This window comes from Euprymna scolopes, chromosome 46 (genome assembly GCF_053919585.1).
Source record: "Euprymna scolopes isolate OS-2025 chromosome 46, ASM5391958v1, whole genome shotgun sequence".
NCBI classification, from domain to species: Eukaryota; Metazoa; Mollusca; class Cephalopoda; order Sepiida; family Sepiolidae; genus Euprymna; species Euprymna scolopes.
The window spans coordinates 19,240,957-19,265,956 of record NC_136527.1 but is presented as its reverse complement, the minus strand read 5'-3'; the positions used below and the strand labels follow the sequence as shown (position 1 = coordinate 19,265,956).

Here is a 25,000-nt window from a genome sequence, read left to right as displayed (position 1 = left end):
TTATATATATATATATATATTTATATATATATATATATTTATATATATATTTATATATTTATATATATATATATATATTTATATATATATTTATATATATATATATATATATATATATATATATATGCATATGCGAAGCTCGTTGTTTGTTTGTTTACGAACAGGCGATTTGAGCACTATAAAAGTGGTGGCGGGTGTCTATTTAAATAGGCATTCCGACGAGTTATTTACGGGCGTCGATTCCATGGCCGAGTGGGAGAACTGCCGACTGTCAACACGACGGTTCTAGGTTCAATCCTTGGCTTGGGAGTGATGCTAGTCTAGTGGCACTGATGAGTTGTGATACAACGAAACAGGACTATATGTCGATGACTACAAATATATATATATATATATATATATATACAGGGTGTCCACAAAGTCTGGCTACATAATCTAGAGGATGCTTCCACAAAGTCTGGTTACATAATGTACCTATTTACTATGCCTCCCCACGGGACAGAGTTAGACACCAGGGTCGTTTTTTAACGTGAAGAAAAGGTACAAAAATAAAAAATTGTCTCTATTCTAAACCCGATTTTTTTTTAAACTTAAATTTTTATTAAATTTTTATTTATATTTTTTATTAGCGATTCCGTACTAATGGTTGCGTGGTTCGATCCTTGTCAATAAAAGTCTAGCTATACTGATGAAGAGTAAACTCTGAAACATGCATGTATATACAGGGTGGCCGAAAAGTCCCAGGACACTATACATGTATTTTTAATAAAACACAGTATTTTTTAATGAAACACACAGAAAACATATATATTCAACAAAAAAAAAGAGAACTTTATTAGAAACAAAGCAGAAAACAACTAGAGTAATTTAGTGGTCAATCATATTTAACAGCATTAAAATATTAAAAATAGAGTCCTGGGACTTTTCGGCCACCCTGTAGATGACTGACTTTTATGCACGTAGTAATTATTAATTAATCTATATATCTATAAAAGTGAACGTGTCTGTCTGTCTGTCTGTGTGTCTGTGTGTCTGTGTGTCTGTCTGTCTGTGTACATTTCCCTACGCAATAACTCTGTCAATTTTTAGTCTATAGACTCGAAATTTGAAATACCGGGTACTGAGATTTGGGAAAATCGATGTGACGGGTGTCAGCCAGAAATTTGGCTGTTAAGGGGTCAAATTTCAACGATTTGACCTTTAAGAACTCTACCAAACTCCTCCGACAATTTTGGGTCTAGACACTTGAAATTTTAGATATAGGTTCCTTGAAGCTGGATCTAACTTAATAAAGTGATTTGAGCCCGAAACAATAAATTTTAAGGGGTCATAATAGGGGTCAAATTTTTAAAAATTAACCATTTTTTTTGTTTTTTTGCTTTTTTTGCACAGCATACACCTCCAAACACCCGAGCAACGCCGGGCACCCCTGCTAGTAAATCTATAATATAAAGCTGAATGTGTGTGTGTGTGTGTGTGTGTGTGTGTGTGTGTGTGTGTGTGTGTGTGTGTGTGTGTGTGTCTGGTCACGAATAGGCTCCTATATGGTTGACTATTTTAAAAAACTGATTACATATAATGATAGAAGATGTATCGAGACACAGGAATGGGTATGTTTGACTCACAATGTAGAGCCCTCCATTAACATTTTTCTATTTTTTTAAATTTTTTAATAAATGTAATTCTAAATATGCAACAAATTTTATGTTGATACTTGAACGTATAAACATTCTAATTTCTTCAGATGTTTTTTTTTAAACAGCCTTCGTTAAAAAAAAAGAAGAGTATTCTTTTGTTAAACCTTTTTATTGTTTAAATAATTGAACTTTGTTTGTTTTATAAACAAAAAAAGTTGCAAAGATGTTTTCCACTCAGTAGTGAGCCTTGGAAGATTGTCAGTGAAAGAAATACAATCGCCAAAAGATAAGCGTTTCATTATTTCTAGTCGCCATTTTGAAAAAGCAACCGCAGATGCGACTGTTTCACTCGCAATGTAGAGCCCTCCACGATAACTGCATTAATTTAACAGAGATATTTCAAAATATAAAGTTATCTTGGTGGATAAAGTCAGACCTAAATAGCACTGAAGATGACAAATAAAACTGTTTCCGATATATTCATTTGTCGCTCTTATTGTTTAAATAATTTAACTTAGTTTTATATTTTCAAAAAGTTGAAAAGTTATTTTTCACTCAGTTTTGGAAGATTGTCAGTGAAAGAAATGCAATCGTCAAAAGATAAATGTTTCATTATTTCTCGTTGTCACTTTGAAAAAACACTCGCGAATGCGACTGTTTCACTAGCAATATGGAGTCCTGACAGGGATCATATATCTTACAACCGTAAAGCAGTCGGGTTAGGGTTGGGGTTAGGGTGTGTAAAAGCACTTGCTATAACTTCAATTTTATTGAGAGTTTATAATATTAGGCCGTGAGTCAAATCTTATTTTAGTCACGTAAATTATTTAGAGTTAGATATCACTCTAAAAAGCAAAAAAAAAAAACATGATCTTTCTATCTACAATTATATAAATGCAACTTTGTGTGTGTGTGTGTGTGTGTGTGTGTGTGTTAGTTCCTTATAGACTCCGAAACGGCTGAACAGATTTTCTTTAAAATTTACAGAACTTTAGTGTATAAGTCTGGGAGTGATCTTAATTAAGTTTTGTCTCAGAATACCCCCAATGAATACTGATAATCGAAACCGTTATTTTAATTTATCTATCACCAGAAAAGCCATTTTTTCCATATCGTCACTTAGCAACAATGATAGAACAACGGGTCATGAAAATTCTATCGTGGGTAAGTTAATAGCGTGTTTTTTTTTTTTTTTTTGTAAGACGTGATCTGTAGGTTCAAACTCTGCACGTAAATTTCTTAATATTTTTTTATTAACTGCAAAGAATTTTATAACTTGCAAATTTACGTTTATATATATACATATATATATATATATATATATATATATATGTATATATATACATATATACATATATATATATATATATATCTTCAATTTTATTGAGAGTTTATAATATTAGGCCGTGAGTCAAATCTTATTTTAGTCACGTAAATTATTTGGAGTTAGTTACAATTATATAAATGCAACTTTGTGTGTGGGAGTTCGTTCCTTATAGACTCCGAAACGGCTGAACAGATTTTCTTTAAAATTTACAGAACTTTAGTGCATAAGTCTGGGAGTGATCTTAATTAAGTTTTGTCTCAGAATACCCCCAATAAATACTGATAATCGAAACCGTTATTTTAATTTATCTATCATCAGTAAAGCCATTTTTTCCATATCGTCACTTAGCAACAATGATAGAACAATGGGCCATGAAAATTCTACTGTGGGTAAGTTGATAGAGTGTTTTTTTTTTTTTGTAAGACATGGTCTATAGGTTCAAACTCTGTAAAGCCATTTTTTCCATATCGTTGGGTAGTCATGAATACCATCGCAACAAATAATTGACTCAGACATAATTTTGGATTTTCATTTCAAAAAATAATCTTTTACCTTGTGTTTGGAATTTATTTAAACTGAACAGGAGAAAAGAAAAAAAAATATGCAATGTCTTTTTCTTTCAACAAGCAGTGTGCTTTGACAGTAAATCAATGAGATCTTTTTTCGATAACCAATTGTCTCTTCTTTCTTTATGTTAGTTACAGGGACATGACAAGGGTGTGGGGCCAATACCCTCACCCCGTAAAAAGAACTCAGTTGCTACAAAAGCATTTACAAAGTTGTAAAGGGCCAATACCCCTCCAGGGTCTCAAGGGCTATGGATAGATGGTAAAGGAAAAAGAGTGGTGTTGCTAACCTGTGACAGTCGTCAGGATAGGGAAGTTGGAGGGTTAAAAATCATACCATAGCAACAGTAAAAATTCTGGTGACGAGGCATATAAACTTGTTTTCATTTTCTGATGCATGTAGCAGAAAAAGAGTTGTATTGCTAACCTGTAACAGTTGTCAGCATAGAGAAGTCGAAAGTTTAAGTATCATGTCATAACAACAATACGAACCCTGATGACGAGGCGTATGAACTTGTTTTTATTTTCTGATGCACGTAAAGGAAAAAGAGTGGCGTTGCTAACCTGTGACAGTCGTCAGGATAGAGAAGTCGGAGGCTTAAGGCACAAACTCCTGAATAAGAAAACTGGGCAGCATCCGACATCTGCTTTGTGACAGGCACCACGGCAATGGGCGTAGCGACAGAAGGAGACGCCGTCTCATCTTTGATCCCTGGATCGGCTTCTGATTCTCCCTCCATGAGGAGATAGCTGCCTACTGCATTCTATATCTGAAATACAGAAAGAAAAACAATTGAAATATGGGCAAAAAGTAAATTTAATTAAATAACATTTGATACTAATTTATGTTTTTTTCAGCCTACTAGCATTTCAGCCCGTAGCTATTTTTTACTAATATATATATATAAAAAATAAAAGTTACAATAAGTTTACTAAGGTAATCAAAATGGTAAACTTAAAATATATTATAAATATTAAAGAGTTAATATTTACAAGTAAAATAAACTCAGCCAGATATAAAAAGCTCAATAAAACCTAAAAGGAAATAGAGCTTATAAATTTTTTTGATTCATCCAGCCTTGACAGACGTGTTTCAAATATTATCTCTAGTACTTTTCTTTTAATGATTTGGAATTCATTCCATTTGCGCTTTTTTCCAAGGAACTTTGCCTTTTGAATGATTTTGGACCATTTGGAATTTACCCAGTGGATTGAAATTTTAAATTCGACCGTTTTGGATTTTACCATTTTTGGATCTTTACCCTTCACCGGACTATCCATTCATGTGAAATCTTTTTATTATTTTTCTTTTGCCTCCTGTTCCCCTTACCTCACCCTTTTTTTAACCAAGTAAGATCTTTGACTTACTTGTAGTTTCATTAAATACTTTTATATGCAAAATCCGATCCTGCATTTTGCTAATTCCTGCCCTCTGATGAGAAGGAGAGTATTTCTTCGAAACTCCGTGGATTAAGGACTATCCACTTATCTTGTGCTTCCTTTTTTAAAATTAAATATGTTTTTAACTCTTTTTCAAGATGTCTTTTAACATATTTTATTAATCCTTTGTTCATATATATATATATAAGAAATAATTAATAAAACATATTAAAACACTTTAACAAGGGTTAAAAACACATTTAATTTTCAAAAAGGAAACACAAATTAAGTGGATAGTCCTTAATCTGCAGAGTTTCAAAAGAAATACTTTCCTTCTCATCAGAGAATAGGTATATGCAAAATGCGGACTCGGATTTTGCTTGCAAAGTATTTAATGAAACTACAAGTAAGCCATAAAGAGAACACGTCGTCTAATCTCAGCGTTTTTGGGTGAGACTTAACCCTGCGCAAAAATTAAACACTTGAAGTCGTCTGCCGATAAGTCAGATATATGGACATCATCGCAGTGTTTATTTACCATGGACGCAAAGGTTAGATAATCGTCATCGTCGCTTTTGTGCTGGTTCACGCACTTCCAGCTTCTATGAAAGAGCGTAGAATTCGGGTTGAATAGTTCGGATAAAAGTTTGACCATTTCAGAAAATTCCAATCACCGCGTCGAAAAGTAGGCGCACTTTCTTAGCGTTGCTTCACTCTTGACAATCCACTTGAAGGATTTCCCGTTCACTCATCGAGGACCAAAACGGGGAAGTGTAGTTTATCTTTTGTTTCTCTCCTCTCTCTTACTCTCTCTCTCTCTCTCTCTCTCCAGTGATCTTTCATTTTCTCTCTCTCTCTCCCCTCTCTCTTTCTCTTTCTATCATCCTCTCCTCTCTTTTTGATCCCATTTCTCTTTACCAAAACGGGGAAGTGTAGTTTACCTTTTGTTTCTCTCCTCTCTCTTACTCTCTCTCTCTTTCTCTCTCCCTCTCTCTCTATAGATCTTTCCCTCTCTCTGTCTCCCCTCTCTCTCTTTCTCTTTCTATCACCCTCTCCTCTCTTTTTGATCCCATTTCTCTTTACCAAATACGGGGAAGTGTAGTTTACCTTTTGTTTCTCTCCTTTCTCTTACTCTCTCTCTCTCCAGTGATCTTTCCCTCTCTCTCTCTCTTTCCCCTCTCTCTTTCTCTTTCTATCACCCTCTCCTCTCTTTTTGATCCCATTTCTCTTTACAAAGTAGTAAAAGTTTTAAAAGAAGTTAAGCATGTGGAAAAAAAAACGCAAACTGATTTCATGTGAATAAATGAATCCTTTAAGTCATAGAAACATTGTTGAATACATATGTGCATAATTGTTTCAGCTGTGATTTCATTCGATATCCACCTTCGACGAGTTCAGCAGAAACATTCACGAGTTCGGCAAGATACACCTGAAGAAGGTCAGAGCTTACATCAACTGAAACGTTGTGAAAATCACACTGAAAATGAGAACAGTAGTCCGATGAATCCAAATGAGACGACAATTGCAAACAAGTTTCGCAGAATTTCAAAAGAGACTTCCATCTTTATCAGCCATTCACTGATGAAGGTCAGAGGAATAGTTGGCCGAAACGTCGTGAAATAGCAACTAAGAAAAGATGAGGATAATAGTCCACAATAAATAAATAAATAAATAATACTCAGCTCAATAATGAATTCCAAGTAAATAATATATAAAAAGATATGCAGAGAGAATGTTTTAAAAGAAAGGAATGTTTGGCTAAAATATTTATGTTAAAATCTAACTGAGGAATTTTAACTCAGACGACTTAGGTTTAGAAATAATAAAATATTATGTAATAAATAAATAAATAATACTCATCTAATAATGAATTCCAATTAAAAATAATATATGTACCATTCGGTACGGACCATAGCAGATCAGATAATAAATAAAACACTAATTTTTTTTTTTTACAAGGTGGTCACCACTTATCAAGACCTGGAAGCCACTCAGGGATAAGGGTTATTGCAAGTACAGTATGTTAGTGTGGAGATTTAATGAAGTGTTTACTTAAGAGGGCGGTTCATTAGGAATTTGTTAACGTTGGACTTGAAGACATCCAAGTTGTAATCAGGTGGGAAGCAGGCAGACGGAACAGAGTTCCACAGGCGTGCAGTTCTAAGAAAGAAGCTTTGTTCATGGAATCCGCGTTTTGATTTAAGCACAGATAAAGAGTGGATAAAGACGTTGAATCTCTACGGTTCTAGGTCAGAACTGTCTGAGGATAGTGGTTTCAATTCAATCCTACCCAAAGCCGGCCAGAGGATTACTTGGCCAAAACGTGACGAGACGACAACTATGGAAGGCAGTAATTGCTGAGGATTCAGTTCGGAGATTCAGAGCTCCTATCTGTCGCGGTTACCACCTGACGAAGACCAGAGGAATAGTTGGCTGAAACGTCGTGAAATAACAACTAATAAAGATGAGAATAACAGTCCGCAATAAATAAATTAATATAAATAATACTCATCTCAATAATAAAATTCCAATTAAAATAATATATAATATAAACATATATATAAACATTGCCACTTTGGTGTAGGGGCTACTATCAGGGGAAACATCTACTGGGGTACTATGTAGGGATTAGGGCAGCGAGATGTTGGTTCACGTTGCACTTGAATTTATGCATGTCAGTACAGTTGGGGAAGCAGTGACCCGGAATGGAATTCCAAAGTCTAGCAGTTCTGGGGAAGAAACTACTGGAGTAGAAGGATCTTTTACATCTAGGGATCTCTACAGTGTGGGGGTGGGATTTTGCAGCTTGTCGGGTCTGTCGAGGGTGTTCACGTCGTGGGGGCACAAGTGCTTGCAGTTCTTCAGAGCATTCACCATTATAGTACTTGTAGAACAGGCAGAGGGATGCAACGTTTCGACGATGGGACAGAGGCTGAAGTTTTGATGCTAGTTTAGGGCCTATCAGATTTGCGACTCTTTTGAACCCTGTCAAGGAGCGAGAGACTAGTAGCCGATACACCGGCCCAAATATGACAGCAATACTCCATACATGGGCGAATAGTGGCCTTATAGAGGTACAGGATACTTTCGGGTGTTAAAAGTTTTCTAGCACGGTAGAGAGAGCCCACCTTCCTTGCAGCGGCCCTGGCAATGCCCTCGATGTAACTGTTCCAACTCATGTTTCCAGTGAACGTTAGGCCAAGGAGCTTGAGAGACGTACTCTCAGATAAAGAGTCGTTGGCCATTGCTATAGGTGGTAGAGAAGGTTTCTTGTGATTATTGAATGAAACCAGTTTTGTCTTGGTGGCATTGAACGTTACCATCCATTTTTGTCCCCATTCCACTACTGATTGGAGGTCATCCTCTAGTGTTTCTGCCATTACTTTAGATATATGTTCGTTTGTTTTCCTGTCGTGCCTGCTATAGAGTGTGGTGTCATCAGCATATATCCCCATCTCAGAGGCAATCTTGTCGGGGAGGTCATTTATGAATATCAGGAACAGCAGAGGTCCCAGGATAGATCCTTGGGGCACTCCCGCATTTATATCATATTGTTTAGATGTACGACCGTCTAGGACAACCTGGATTTTTCTCTTATCTAAGAAGGATTTAATTACGTTAAGTATTCTACCAGTGATACCGTAAGATCTAATCTTCCTGAGGAGACCCTCATGCCATACCCTGTCAAAAGCCTTAGATATATCTAGAGCTACCGCTCTGCCCTCTCCCGCTTTGTCCAGTGAATGGTATATGCGTTCAGAGATTACAGTGAGGATGTCTGCCGTGGAACGGGCTTGTCTAAATCCATATTGACGGTCGGACAGAAGTTTAGCATCTGTAAGGTGCTGGACTAGAGCATGGTTAATTAAGGTCTCAAATATTTTGGCAAAAAGTGGGAGGAGGCTAATAGGGCGATAATTTAATGGGTCAGTTCTTTCGCCAGAATTCTTGAATACTGGTACTACAGAAGCAGTTTTCCAACAGCTCGGAAAGCAAGATTCATTAAGGCATTTGTTGTAGAGTTTGGAGAGAACTGGAGCTACTTCGGCTGAGCACTTTTTTAATAGCACAGCTGGGATGAGGTCGGGTCCACATGCTTTGGAAGTGTCAAGGTTTTTTATGATAGCATGCACCTGAGCAGGGGTGATTTTCAGGTCGTCTAGCGTGGCGTCTGTCCGCATAGGAAATTGAGGTAGGGGGTGGTTTAGAGGGTCCAGTGTGAAGTTTGAGGCAAACCGACTGGCAAGCATGTTAGCCTTCTCGGTTGCTGAGCAAAGAACCTCGTGATTGTTGGTTAGTGGGGGAATTGTTGATTGCCCATTATTTACTACACTGTTGTAGATTTTCCAGAAGTCACGAGTTCCTAGTTTTTGTGCTTCGATGCGTTTTTTCGTGGTTTCCGTAAATTCCCTCTTAGCTGTCACTATTTCTTTCTTAACGTTACTTCTAGCTTCTATGTACTTCTGTCTGTTTGAACTGGACTTATGTCGATTAAACCTGCGGAATGCACGCTGCCTTTGAGCAATGGCAGTTGCGCAAGTCGAAGTAAACCATTGGGGAGAGTGGGGCTTGCTATAGAATTTCCGCATGGGAACATGCGCTTCGATTGCAATTTTGAACCATTCAGTGGTCTCGGTTGCACACTGTTCAGCAGGAAGAGAAAAAATATTTCCCCATGGGGCGTCTCTGATAAGATCTCTGATAGCTTCCCAGTCAGCCTTTTTATAATATCTCGTTGTTTTGAGCACTGGCTCTTCAGTTTTGGGTCTAGAGTTTAGGGCGATTTCAACCATTATCACCGCATGATCAGCGTTCCCAAGTGGGCTGTCGGCTTTCGTTACACAATCATCAGGAACTGTGGTCAAAAACAGATCTAATAGTGATGCGTGTTGTTCTTCCTGATCAGGGAAGCGGGTTGGAAAAGTAACAATTTGCGCTAGGGAGTGAGATACAGAGAAGCTATGAGTTGCGCTGCCTGCTGCATCTGTGTAAGTAGAGAATCCAAGCCAGTTTTTGTGATGGACATTAAAGTCGCCAAATACATGTACTTGGGCGCTAGTGTCGAAGGAGAGTGCTGTGTCTATGCTGTCAGATACTTTGTTTATTATGGTGCAGTCTTGGGTCGAGGGAGAGCGGTAGAGAAAGTAAAAGTAGCTAATGTTGTGTTGCATGCTTAGTCTAAAGCGCATAAAGGCTTGATCATCCGTTTCTAGGTTTGTTTCTCTAGTCAAGGGAAGGGTATTACGAATGTAAACTCCAAGTCCGTGCATATGTCTGTCAGAGTCCTTACGGCAGAGTGGGAGATATCCAGGCATGTTAAAGTAGTTAGAGGGGATGGAGGAGTGTAGGTTAGTCTCACTTAGTGCTAAGATATCCGGGGTATTTGTTAGGAGAAATGCTTCAACATCAGCTAAATTAGTTCTAAGCCCACGGATATTTGTGAATGCAAGCCTCAAGGGAGGAGGCAAGTTGGATTTGTTTGACCCTAAGCCTGGTTTAAGCTTATTTTTAGATTGTACTGTCATCATGTTTTTTAACGAGTTTCAGTTGGGTTAGGGGAAGCCGAACAGGAGGTTATGCAGAATATCACACATGCATCACAAGTAGACCATCAGCTGACCCTCCATCAACTAGGACTGTGGCCTCAGGAAAGCCCACCGGGGATGAGTGCAGGGTCCCTTTCCATGCGCGCCATGGCACTGCAAACATCCCGATATTATTCAACTGTTGATGGAGCAGCCGCTCTAAGCGCTACCAAAGAGTTAGGGCTCCTATACTACCAGTCGGAAACAGCAGCCAGTAACTGTCAATCCGGTACCCTCAACCCATCGGAGGAAGGTCAACCCAATCTAGTTGCTCAGGCATATGTGGTACTCAAGCATTCTCAAGTGCCCAGCTTTAGGGGTGGGGTGTGTCGGGAGTGGGGAAACGGCATTCATTGCCCTAGACAAGAAACAAGATCTACCACTGGGTGTTTCTGTCGAATCACTGTGATAGTATCTCTGCGCCTGACTAATAGGCAAAGAAGGAGTATGGAAGCCGGGCGATAGGCAGGACCTATCTACTCCTTAAGCATTTTAGGTTTGCAGACCGGTAATTTGATTGAGTCACCAGCTCTAGGAAGATTGTCATCCAAGACTGAAGAGGCCTCCCTCCTCTTTGGTTTGGTTTCAGAGTTTTCCTTCTCCTAGACGGATGATCTGGAAAGATCTACTGGGTCCGTCACCACTGAGAGGGTTTGCTCCGCGCCTGGGTTCTAATCCAGGTATTTCTGCGACCCCGCGTGGTTAGTTAATGTTATTGGGTTAGTTTGTAGAGGTTATATCTGCTAAAATAGTTACACTCCTCAAAGTGGATTAGGGACATTGTTATTTCATTGTTACTGGATAAAGAGGTTGAGTAGAGCTCATGCAGTGTAAGCAACTATGATTGTAAGGAGGCTTGTTAGGAGGAAATAATGTGGTTTGAGGCTTTCTCTTTTGTATATATTTTTTATTTTTTCCTTTTATTTTTATTTATTTATTTTTTTTTTTTATTCATGTGAGCTTGGGTCTAGTATAATATTAGAGTGTGAGTAGGTGTTAAGAATTGAACTACGAGTTGTGCCCAAGCTATATTTTAGATGATAGCAGGGCATGAGATGCGAGTGCAAATATAGTACGGGTAAAAACAGTAAGTTTTGAGTCATGTGTAATTTGGTAAATAGATATATGGGCTGGTTTTAGTAAGTAACCTGGTTAAAAAAGGCATTACTATGCTTCCATTTCCATTTATACCCCCAATTATCTCCCTTTCATGCTTTCATTAGTGAATTAGTAGCAACAGTAGTCGCTATGAAACCCAGTCATAAAAAGCGTCACTTACCTCCTTACATATTTTATGATTTTGAACGCCATTTTTTTTCACAAGCTGAGAAGGTGATCTATAAACTGTAACAATTGTTTGAAATTTGGTCGAAAAATGAGTGAGCGGTGAAGCTTTAAAGCAGTTCTAAATGACTAAAACTAACACTTAACCATATATTCAAACACGGTAGTGTTTGAATGATATATATATATATATATATATATATATATATATATATATAGATAGATAGATAGATAGATAGGCCGTAAGTTCTTTCTAATTCTCTCTCCTCTGATCTTGAGTATGTGGTACAATGGGGGAAGAGGTTGCTGGTCATTTTTAATGTATCCAAAACCAAGCTTCTATCTTTACATCATCAAAGCTCTGATCCCCATCTGGCATCAACTGAAATGGATGGCTCTCGTCTTGGAGAGGCTCCATGTTTTGACAAGCTTCTGGGTTTGACCTTTACTCCTGATCTGAAATGGAACACGTACATCAAATCTGTTGCCAGGGACGCTGGGAAAATGGTGGGATCCTTCTACCGCTCCAGAAGATATCTCACTGCTGATGCAATTCTCTATCTATATAAAAGCCAATACGTCCAAGGATGGAGTACTGCTGCCACATCTTGGCAGGAGCTGCTAAAAACAGCCTATCCTGCCTTGACAGAGTACAAAATAGACTTTGTGATTTAGTGGGGGGATGCCCTGTTCTCTTCCCTGCAACCTCTCTCCCACAGAAGAGACGTTGCGAGCCTGTCTTTGTTTTATCGCTATTTCCATGGCAGGTGCTCGTCTGAGCTCCAATCCCTCGTCCCCCCCCTCGCCAATCTTCACGAGAAACACCGGTCTGGCTGAAACTACTGTCAATAACTTTCCCCACTCTTTATCTGTGCCTAAATCCAAACATAGATTCCATGAGCAAAGCTTTTTTCTTAGAACTGCACGCCAGTGGAACTCTTTGCCGCTTGCCTGTTTCCCACCTGACTACAACTTGGACGTCTTCAAGTCCAACATAAACAAACTCCTGACAAACCGCCCCCTTAAGTAAGACACTTTATCAAAACCCCCAATACTAATGATTACTACAATACTATCTCATTGATTACTGTACACGCAATAACCCTTATCCCTGAGTGGCCTTCGGGCCTTGATAAGTGGTGACCCCATGTAAAAAAAAAAAAGATAGATAGATATGCATTATTATATAATAATAATTAGTAATAAATAGTAATATTTCAACTCGAATAAACATAAATTTAAGGTTCCTAAAATTCGTACTAGAATTGTCTGCCCTTAGTGTAGTGGTTAGAATACCTGGAAAAATCATTTGTAAAAAGTGATATTATCCTGAAAGTTGAAGGTTCAATCCTCAGTGAGGGCAACCAAAAAATACAATTGCAAATTAGGACCTCTATGTAGTCGTGGCTGATGGGACAAGAGCATGCTACCCCGTTGAAGTAGAAGGGCTCCGCTTAAAATTCAGTCCAAATTCCTGAGTTTGAGACGATGCTCCTGAAGAAAGTCGGAGGTTACATTGGTGGAAACGTTGTGAAAATGACACTTAAGATAAGAACAGTAGTCCAATGAATCCAAATTATACGAATACTCAAATGAACTTCTTAAAATCAGTTTTTCTTTTATTGTGGTTAAATTATTAATTGTTAACTATTCAGCACTTTCAACTAACAATGTCCGTCGTTAAATCCGACACTATTATCAAAGCTCACTACCTCAAAATCTGACACTGTAATGAAAGCTCACTACCTCAAAATCCGACACTGCTATCAAAGCTCACTACCTCAAAATCCGACACTGCTATCAAAGCTCACTACCTCAAAATCCGACACTGCTATCAAAGCTCACTACCTCAAAATACGACACTGCTATCAAAGTTCACTACCTCAAAATCCAACACTGCTATCAAAGTTCAGTACCTCAAAATCCAACACTGCTATCAAAGCTCACTACCTAAAAATACGACATTGCTATCAAAGCTCACTACCTCAAAATACGACACTGCTATCAAAGTTCAGTACCTCAAAATCCAACACTGCTATCAAAGCTCACTACCTAAAAATACGACATTGCTATCAAAACTCACTACCTCAAAATCCAACACTGCTATCAAAGCTCACTACCTCAAAATCCGACACTGCTATCAAAGCTCACTACCTCAAAATACGACGCAGCTATCAAAGCTCACTACCTCAAAATCCAACACTGCCATCAAAGCTCACTACCTCAAAATCCAACACTGCCATCAAAGCTCACTACCTCAAAATCCAACATTGCTATCAAAGCTCATTACCTCAAAATCCAACACTGCTATCAAAGCTCACTACCTCAAAATCCAACACTGCTATCAAAGCTCACTACCTCAAAATACGATGCAGCTATCAAAGCTCATTACCTCAAAATCCAACACTGCTATCAAAGCTCATTACCTCAAAAGCCAACATTGCTATCAAAGCTCATTACCTCAAAATCCAACATTGCTATCAAAGCTCACTACCTCAAAATCCAACACTGCTATCAAAGCTCACTACCTCAAAATCCAACACTGCTATCAAAGCTCACTACCTCAAAATACGACACTGCTATCAAAGCTCACTACCTACTTGGTCATTTGCATACATGTGCTACCACTGCTGCTACAAAGGGTCACTACTGAAAAATATGATAGGCAAGAATTTGTGTTAGTTTGTGCAATCCTTAAGAATAAAAATTTTCAACTAAGCTCCAACTCCATCTACCATTAATCTTTCCCTTTTGGATAGGTCCTGTTATATTCCTAAATACTTAGGAAATAAAGACAAACGTGAGTTACACCGAGTGGTATGTGTAATGGGGTTTATTTATAATACAGAAACGTAAGGCTGCTCGCCTAAGGTAAATAGAAGTACATAGTAACAAGTATGGGGAAGAAAGTCTGATAATCAACACGTAAGACTATCCGTCTTACTGCGACTGCTTGTCTGCCGCTGTCTGCCAAACAGTCCAATATATATATACAGTTTGTAACCGGTGTATAGCCAGTTATGTTCCTTCACAACACCTCCCCCTGAAGCTGAAATCTTCCTGATTTTAGCTTAAATACCTCTTCCTTTTAGGGTCAGGGCTTAATCTCCTGGTAACTTTTCTCTTTCTTGCGCTTTTCCTTCTGGTCAGCGTTACCCGGGGTAAAGGTTTCTGTCCAGCCCGTATGGTCGGTTCAGGCGAAATATTCATTGTTTGCGGTACACACGCTGGTTTTGGTATATCAAAAATATCGCACAATGTTTCCATTGGTGTCTCTTCCACATTTGGAGACAGTCTGGGACGTATTTGATTTCTGTGTCTTTTGCAGACAAAACTTAATCCTTGGATGGTATAGACCATGCTCCCAATCCTTTTTTTGATAATACCTTCAACCCACTGATTTCGTCCATTTTGAAAATTTTTGAAATATACATTTTCACCTGGGGAGAAGCACTTGGTATTAAGGTTTTCTTTTTTTAAAACTTTCTTTTTCTCTGGTAGCAGCCTATCGAAGACAGATCTTATCTTTCTTGCAAACATTAGCTCAGCCGGGGAAGAATTGACATTATTATTAGGATTTGGTGTCACCCTGTAAATTGCTAAAAATGTTTGAATACATTGTTCGTCTGTGTCCGTAGTAAGATTTTTCTTAAGTGCCCTTTTAAACGTATCTACAAATTTTTCGGCCAACCCATTCGATCGTGGATGGTACACAGGTGTTGTCATATGTAGAATATTTAGTGAGTCACAGAATTCTTTGAATTCATGAGCAGTAAATGCTGTTCCATTATCGCTCACTAAGGTTTTTGGCACTCCAAAACGGCTAAAAATTTCATTAAGCGCACTCACAGTGTTTTTTGCTGTTGGATGTCTAAACTTAAATATTTCTGGCCATTTTGAAAAAGAATCTACAATAATCAAGTAAAAATAACCATTTATAGGTCCCGCATAATCAATATGCAGACGTGACCAGGGTAGGTCCGTCTTTGGCCATGGCGTCGTTTTTACTGGAGGATCTCGAGCTGCTAATTGACATCCTCTGCATGTCTTGACACATTTTTCAACTTCCTTGTCCATACCAGGCCAGTACACATATCCTCTCATAAGGGATTTCATTCTCGAAATGCCCGGATGACCTGTATGAAATTCCTTCAGAATTTTCCTCTGTAACGTTAGTGGAATTACGATCCTCTCACCATACATGAGCACATCTTCACAGATGGAAAAAGGCATTGTTTGATCTACCTTTTTATTTTTTTTTATCCATCCCAATTGATTTTTCATTTTCTTAATGAAAATGTCATTTACTGCCTCTTTTTTTATTTTTTCGAAAGTTACCGGAAGTTCACGTATCATATTACACATTGAACTTGTACATTCACTTTCGTCTTTAAGCGCAGCAATTACCGTTTCTTCGAAACTTTCACTTCTTTTAGGGATCAACCGTGATAATGCGTCTGCGTGTCCTAACTTTTTTGAGGATACATGTTCCATCTTAAACTGATAGTTTAAGAGGGTTACAGCCCATCGCTGTAATCGATTCGCAGTATGTGTGGGAATGCCTTTCTTTGATCCAAATATGGTAAGTAGGGGTTTATGGTCGGTTTGCAAAATAAAAGATCGTCCATGGAGAAATCGATTGTACTTTGTAATTCCAAATATTATCGACAGCGCCTCTTTTTCAATTTGGCTGTAATTTTTCTCCGCTGCAACCAACGTTCTTGAAGCATGGGCGATAGCTTTTGTCCTACCATCCTCATACTTGTGAAGTAATACAGCGCCAACACCGTAATCACTGGCGTCCGTTGCTAGTATTAGTTCCTTTTCTGGATTGAAATGTGCCAATGCTAAGTCTGACAGTAGACATCTTTTGATATTTTGGAAAGCAGATTCACATTCCTTATTCCAGTTCCATTTAACACCCTTTTTCAGTAACTCGTTAAGAGGAGCTCTTAAATTATGTATGTTAGGGATGTAAATTGCATAGTATTGAACTAATCCCAAAAACGATTTTAATTTTGTCACTGAATCTGGAGCAGGCATCTTTTCAATTGCTTCAGTCCTTTGTGGATCCGGTCTTCGACCCTCTTTGTCGATTATTTGACCTAGATATTTAATTTTTTTCATAAAAAAATCGCATTTTTCTGGGCTCAATTTAAAACCAAATTCCTGTATTCTTTTGAATACTTCTTTTACATGCTTCTTATGATCTTGCAAATTTTCACTTTTAATTAGGATATCGTCAAGGTAGGCCATTGAAAATTCCAACCCTGCCAGCATCGTGTCCATAATTTGCTGGAAAATAGCAGGAGCAACCTTTAATCCAAAAGGAAGCCTCTTTAGCTTAAAAATGCCCTTATGAGTATTTATGCCTAAGTATTTGGAGCATTCATCGCTGATCTTAATTTGCAAGTAAGCATCTGAGAGGTCTATCTTAGAAAAAATTTTTCCTCCGTTAAGCTTAGAGAACAGATCTTCTGCGGACGGAAGGGGATAATTATGGTCCAATAGACAGTCATTTAAACCCGTTGAAAAATCTCCACAGACCCTTATTCTGTTATTTTTTTTCTTTACATACACGGTTGGACTTGCCCAATCTGTGTGGTTAACTTTTTCAATGACTTCCAGTTGTTGAAGTCTATCCAACTCTTTTTCGATTGCGTCCATCGCTGAAAAAGGCACATTCCTTTTAGGTTTGAATACTGGAGTGGCATTTTTCTTTAATTCAAATTTTGCCTCTGTCTTAATACAGAGTCCTAGTCCTTCGGCAAAAACATTGGGAAATTCAGTTTTCAAATCCTTCAGGAAGTCTTCCCTTTGGTTTGCTTTTTCTGCAGTTAAAACGTTACAAAACGAATTTATGGGTTTCTCCCATAAATTAAACAGGACAATCCAATCTACCCCAAACAGGCATGTATTCTTTCCTGGTACGACGTACACTTTGGATTTATGAGTCTGGTTAGCGAATGTCACTTTGCATTTTAATTCTCCCTTGAACTCTAATCTTTTGCCGCACACACTTCTCGCCGTCTTTCTGGTTTTCGTTAATTCAGGTCGACCTATCCTTTTCCATATATCTTCATTTATAATACTAATATCTGCACCGCTATCCAGAAGCAATGTAACCAGATGTCCATTTATCCGAACATCAACATATTTCCGTCTTTCGCAGCTTTTTTCTTTATTCATGCGAAGCGTATTTACATTATCGGTCCCTTGTCTTTTCTTCTGGGCACAGTATGTTCCCTTGTGACCTCTGAGACCACATTCATAACATATTTTGTTCCTAAACCAGCAGGTCTTATTGTTGTGTCTTAAACTACCACAACATTTACACTTTAGCTTTGGGTCTTTGTATCCTTTAAGGATCCTGTGTTCTTGGAACCTGGACTTTCTTGTGGCCCCTTGCCTTTTTACTTGCTGCACCTTAAAAATATTTTTCTCTTCAATGCGAGTGTTGTCTTTCTTTATGTTAATCAGACGTTGACACTCTTCAGTGACTTTTTGCAATGTTATGTTAGGATCCGCCTCCATAATTGTTAGGATCCGTGAACGTATATCTTTGTCCCTTGGTGCTGTGAGACCTTGTACAAAGATTAAACATTTAAATTGGTCTGCGGAAATTTCATTCAATTTAAATGATTCGCATAAACAGTTCACAGTGCAAGCATATTCTAGATAGTCTTCAGCTTCTGCCTTCTGAATGTTCAAACATTTGTATCTAGAGTGAAATAGGCTATCCCTTTTATCAAATATTTTCGACAAGGTACTAATTGTTTCCTCGAACGAAACCTCCTCCGGTTTTTTTGGTAGAATTAGATTTGCATACTTGGTGTTTTCATCAGTACCCAGTTTTTGTAGTAGCAGGGTAACTTTTTCCTCATCGGTCCAGTCTAAACATCTTTTCGTAAAAATTGTTTCGTATCTTCTGTAGTATGCAGGGAAAGTAACACCAGTATCCGGGGAGTAACGAAATTCCGTTAGTGAATTTGAAATACCCTCGGCAGAAAAATTAGTCTTCTTCCCGGTCGACGTTAGAATTAGCTTTTCTAAATTCTTTTGCTGTGTCGACATTTGTCGTTGTAGTATGTTTGTTTGTTCTTGTTGTGCCTCTAAAGTTTTTTGTGTTCTTTCTTGTTGTTGTTGCAGCTGTTGCTGTAGCTGTTGTTGTTGAATTTGTTGTTGTTGTTGTTGTTGCGCTAAAAATTGTTGAGTCATTTTTGTCTGTTCCTGGATGCTAAGGGCTAGAGCCTTAGTTAACTCTGCTAATTGTTCCATGTTAGCTTCTAGTACAAAAATGTCTTTTCGAATTCTACACAATAATTCCAAAGAAAAATCGTAAATTTACGTATATCGTAAATTAGTAGCAATATGCAGACACAACACGTTTCAACAAAGTTCATCCATAGTAATTCAACAGGCTTTGTAAAATAATTCTTTTTTTTTTTTTTTTTTTTTTTTTCAACAACGTAAGTTCATACACAAAATATTTCTTACTTCCCACGACAAATAGTTCCAATTATTTATATAAAGGCAATAACAAACAATTAATTTTCCAAAAAAAAAAAATATATGGCTGCCGTTCCCACGTGGCATAAAATGGTACAATAGTCGTTGTATTTATATTTTTTCTTTCGAAACTCGTAATCCTTTAGTGTAGTTTCGAATTCAACTTGCGACCATTTTTTTTTTTTTTTTTTTTACTTGTCAAAATAAATATAAATTCCACTTTACCTTGAACATGTTTCTATAATTTCTTGTGAGTTCTTTACGAAGAAAAATCCGTACTTTTCGCTACTTTAGGTAGGAAAAATTTTTAAATTCATTGACGCACGTGGTCAAAAATCCTTGTGTAGTTTGTTTTTTTCGTAAAACAAAAAATCCTTGCATTGTACACAGTCCTTGGTACGGTAATTTATCTCTGTTAAGAGAAAGAACATCCTTTCGTCGCCATTGTTATATTCCTAAATACTTAGGAAATAAAGACAAACGTGAGTTACACCGAGTGGTATGTGTAATGGGGTTTATTTATAATACAGAAACATAAGGCTGCTCGCCTAAGGTAAATAGAAGTACATAGTAACAAGTATGGGGAAGAAAGTCTGATAATCAACACGTAAGACTATCCGTCTTACTGCGACTGCTTGTCTGCCGCTGTCTGCCAAACAGTCCAATATATATATACAGTTTGTAACCGGTGTATAGCCAGTTATGTTCCTTCACAACAGGTCCAAAACAGAATCTCCAATCTAATAGGTCCCACTTTGTCAAATTAGCTTCAACCCCTGTCCCATCACCGCTATGTTGCATCCCTGTGTCTATTTTGCAAGTATTTTAATGGAATATGTTCTGATGAACTCATTGCACTTGTGCCCCCTCAACATACATATTACCAACAAACCCGCTTAGCAACAAAATCACACCCCTTCACTGTTGAGGTCCTTAGATGTCAGAAAGTTTTCTACTCATAATTTTTTTCCTAGAAAGGCTAGACTGGAATTCTTGCTTTCCGGGCTGCTGGAAAACTGCTTCTGTGGTACCAGTATTCAAGAATTCTGGCGAAAGAACTGACCCATCAAATTATCGCCCCATTAGCCTCCTCTCGCTTTTCGCCAAAATATTTGAGATCATAATTAACCATGCTCTAGTCCGGCACCTTACAGATGCTAAACTTCTGACTGACAAACAATATGGATTTAGACAAGCCCGTTCCACAGCTGACATCCTCACTGTAATCTCTGAACGTATATACCATTCACTGGACAAAGCGGGGGAGGGCAGAGTAGTAGCTCTAGATATATCTAAGGCTTTTGACAGAGTATGGCACAAGGGTCTCCTCAGGAAGATTAGATCATACGATATCACTGGTAGAATACTTAACATAATGTAATCCTTCTTAGATAAGAGAAAAATCCAGGTTGTCCTCAACGGTCGTACATCTAAACAGTGTGATATAAATGTGGGAGTGCCTCAGGGGTCTATCCTTGGACCTCTATTGTTGCTAATATTTATTAATGACCTCCCCAACAAAACTGCCTCTGAGATGGGTATATATGCTGATGACACCACACTCTATAACAGGCATGACAGGAAAACAAATGAACACATATCTAAAGAAATGGCAAAAACACTAGAGGATGACCTCCAATCTGTAGTGGAATGGGGACATAAATGGATGGTCACATTCAATGCTGCCAAGACTAAACTGGTTTCCTTCAATAATTACAAGAAACCTTCTCTGCCACCAATAGCAATGGCCAGTGACTCCCCGTCTGAGAGTACATCTTTCAAACTGCTTGGCCTAACGTTCACAGAAAACATGAGCTGGAACAATTATATTGAAAACATTGCCAGGGCCGCTGCGAAAAAGGTAGGCTCTCTCTACTGTGCTAGAAAACTACTGACACCTGAAAGTATCCTGTACCTCTATAAGGCCACCATTCGCCCATGCATGGAGTATTGCTGTCACATTTGGGCTGGTGCATCTGCTGCTAGTCTCTCGCTCCTAGACAAGGTTCAAAAAAGAGTCGCCAATCTGATAGGCCCTGAACTGGCATCTAAGCTTCAGCCTCTGTTCCATCAACGAAACGTTGCATCCCTCTGCCTGTTCTACAAGTATTTTAATGGTGAATGCTCTGACGAACTGCAGACACTTGTGCTCCCACGACGTGAACACCCTCAACAAACCCGACAGGCAGCTAAATCCTACCCCCACACAGTAGAGATCCCTAGATGTAAAAGATCTTTCTAGTCTAGTAATTTCTTCCCCAGAACCGCTAGACTCTGGAATTCCATTCCAGGTCCCTGCTTCCCTAACTGTACTGACATGCAGAAATTCAAGTGCAATATGAACCGACATCTTGCTGCCCAAATCCCAACATAGTGCTCCAGTAGTTGCTGCCCCTTATAGTAGCCCCCTACATCAAAGTGGCAATGTGCCTTGTTTGGGGTGAAAATGTAATAAAAAAATTTTTTTTTTTTTAATTCCCTTCCTGCTGCCTGCTTCCCTAACTGTACTGATATGCAGAAGTTCAAATATAACGTAACCCAACACCTTAATCTTTCTTAGGCATGGTCCCAATTAGTAGGCCCTTACGTCCAAGGGGTAGCATGCCTTGTTTGGAGTGAAGGGAGTGAAACAAACAAACCCAATTTTTTCTACATCAATTCCCGGACAACGTCGGATAAATACAGATGGTATAAAGTAAGTTTTCTTACTATCTATGCCTCATCAGTGTAGCTAGGTATAACAACTGCATCTACTATGACGATGCTCACGTTTGATTGATCTAAGCTAAGATTATTCGATGGGATTAACCCAGTCTTCGTAATCCGTGAATAAATCCAAATCCTTCCGCGTCTTATTGATTCAGTTGTCGATTCAATCGGAAGGTTGTTTCAGTCTTTAAACGATTCATAAGTGTGAGCTTTTTTATTCATCCTTTTGGACTCCTTGGGCGTTGAGTTCCATGGCGACCAGCATAAAAAACACGCGTCCCTCCCTTCCTGACGCAAGCGGGTGTGTCAGAAATTTCGTGAAAAATAGTGAATAATTCCACCCCGTCTTTCCAAGCTTATAACTATCGAAAACTGTAATTCAAGCCCTAATTTTTTTTTTTCAATTAAAGGAGCAAGGACCAAGGTTCCATTAAAAAAACAAGACAAAAAAACAAACAACGTGAGTTTTTTTTAAAAAAAGGTTTTAAACTTCGGACTTTACAGGTAAATTTCTAAAAAAACACTACTTTTTTTTTGTTTTAAATTTGAATATATTATTTATTGACCTTTTCTCTTCAATTTGTGATATATAAAACTTTGGTGAGTAAATTAATTATTTACTTTTTAATAGACACTTGAAAATGGGGGCGGGGCGTGAATTAAAAAAAACGTTTGTCTAAAATATTATATTCAGTTTATTGGAAAGAGCATAAAATTTCACATTGACCCTGAAAATATCGTAAAAATAGAATCAATAGAAAAATTTTGATAGATTTTTTAAGTTTAAAAATTGAAAAATATTAAGTTCGTAAAATTCATTACTGTTTTTAAAAAAAAAAAAAAAAATATTTCTATTACTTTTAAAACAACTTTAATAGTTTATTTTGGAAGTATAATCCATAAAGAAAATAAACAACCCACTTTTAAAAGAGAAATTACGAGTTTTTTTATATTTTATTCGCAGTTTCGTGTTAGGGATGTCAAAAATTCCTACAAAAATTAATTTACTCACCGAAAAGTAAATAATTAATTTACTCACAAATTGAAGAGAAAAGGTCAATAAATAATATATTCAAATTTAAAACAAAAAAAGAACTGTTTTTTAGAATTTTACTTGTAAAGTCCGAAGTTTAAAACCTTTTTTTAAAAAAAACACGTTTTTTAGGGGGGGGGTATGAAACCTTGGTCCTTTAATTGAAAAAAAAATTAGGGTTTGAATTACATTTTTCGAGGAGTTATAAGCTTGGAAAGACAGGGGGTCGAATTATTCACTATTTTCACGAAATTTCGGACACACCTAGTGCATCAGACAGAAATGGAATCATGTCGTGTTTTTTAGGGTGACAATTTTAGCGTTCCACCTTGTACGCTTCAGACAGCGAAGTCGTAATGCTGAGGACAATTGAGTTCAATTTTACAGCAATAAAAAAAATAAAACAGGGCTCTATGGACAAATTTATCTTTAGTTGACCTTTGACAACTAAATATCTTCGTTTACTAGCCAAATAGAAAAATTACTTGCCAAACCTACATGATTTTTAGAATATGACATCTTCGTTCTATGACGAGTATGTACATTAACATTTTTTTTTTAAATAAGTGTAATTCTAAATATACAAAAAAATTTTGTCGATACTTGAAGGTATAAACATTCTAATTTCTTCAAATATTTTTTTAAACATCCTTTGCTAAAAAAAAAAAAATTTTAAACACGAGTATATTGTTCTGTTAGACTTTTATTGTTTAAATAATTTAACTTGGTTTTATATTTTAAAAAAGTTGAAAAGATATTTTTCACTCAGTAGTGAACGTTGGAAGATTGTCAGTGAAAGAAATACAATCGCCAAAAGAAAAGCGTTTCAGTATTTATAGTCGCCATTTTGAAAAATCACTCGACTGTTTCACTTTCAATGTAGAGTCCTGGAACTTATTTTTATTTTCTGATGCACACAAAGGAAAAAGAGTGGTATTGCTAACCTGTGACAGTCGTCAGGATAGAGAAGTCGGATGCTTAAGGCACAAACTCCTGAATAACAAAACTGGGCTGCATCCGACATCATAAATACTTTTTCTGTGTTTTTTTTAACAAGTGTAATTCTAAATATACAACAAATTTTATGTTGATATAAACATTCGAATTTCTTCAAATATTTTTTTTAAACAGCCTTTGTTAAAAAAAAAAAGAGTATTGTTTTGTTAAACCTTTTTATTGTTTAAATAATTGAACTAATATAGGACGTTCCCCAGTACGAAAGGGTGAATGCGGTATTATGGTGGAAGAAGATACTAACAAATATATTCTAAAATATAAAGTTATCTTGGTGGATAAAGTCAGACCTAAATAGCATTCAAAGTGACAAATAAAACTGTTTCTAACTAGTCCATTTTCATTTGTCACTGTTGTGCCACGTTTCGTGGTTTTCAAGCCAAACATCAAAGCCCTCGACACAAATATCAAAGCCCTCGACACAAATGAATTATTGTATCATCATTATTATTATCTTTTTTGTTTTTACACGTAAATAAAAAATGTTTTAAACAATTGGGTTTTAAGTAGGACGTCCTCAGTACGAAAGGGTGAATGCGGTATTATGATGGAATAAGAGACTAGCTAAGAGAAACTTTTGTTTAGTTCTGGAGTGACAAGAATGACCAACGACCCCCATTAAATAAGTGTAATTCTAAATATGCAACAAATTTTATGTTGATATTTGAATGTATAAACATTCTAATTTCTTCAGATAATTTTTTTTAAACAGCATTCGTTAAAAAAAAAGAAGAGTATTCTTTTGTTAAACCTTTTTATTATTTAAATAATTGAACTTTGTTCGTTTTATAAACAAAAAAAGTTGAAAAGATATTTTCCAATCAGTAGTGAGCCTTGGAAGATTGTCAGTGAAAGAAATGCAATCGCCAGAAGATAAGCGTTTCATTATTTATAGTCGCCATTTTGAAGCCAGAACCACTATCAACAATTACCCACACTCGTTATCTATGCCTACC

The 25,000-nt window shown here is 37.3% G+C and overlaps 1 protein-coding gene across 3 annotated transcripts in view; it reads right to left on the bottom strand.

Annotated features, from left to right (window-relative positions):
• LOC145270497 (transmembrane and coiled-coil domain-containing protein 4-like) overlaps nt 1-25,000 on the bottom strand; it is a 252,081-nt gene that overhangs the window by 137,873 nt on the left and 89,208 nt on the right. For all 3 annotated transcript variants that reach the window (XM_080126157.1, XM_080126159.1, XM_080126158.1), the window contains exon 2: nt 4,095-4,300. In XM_080126157.1, coding sequence (XP_079982283.1) covers nt 4,095-4,270 — 176 coding nt within the window. In that variant the 5' untranslated portion in view covers nt 4,271-4,300. The remainder of the gene's footprint in view (nt 1-4,094; nt 4,301-25,000) is intronic.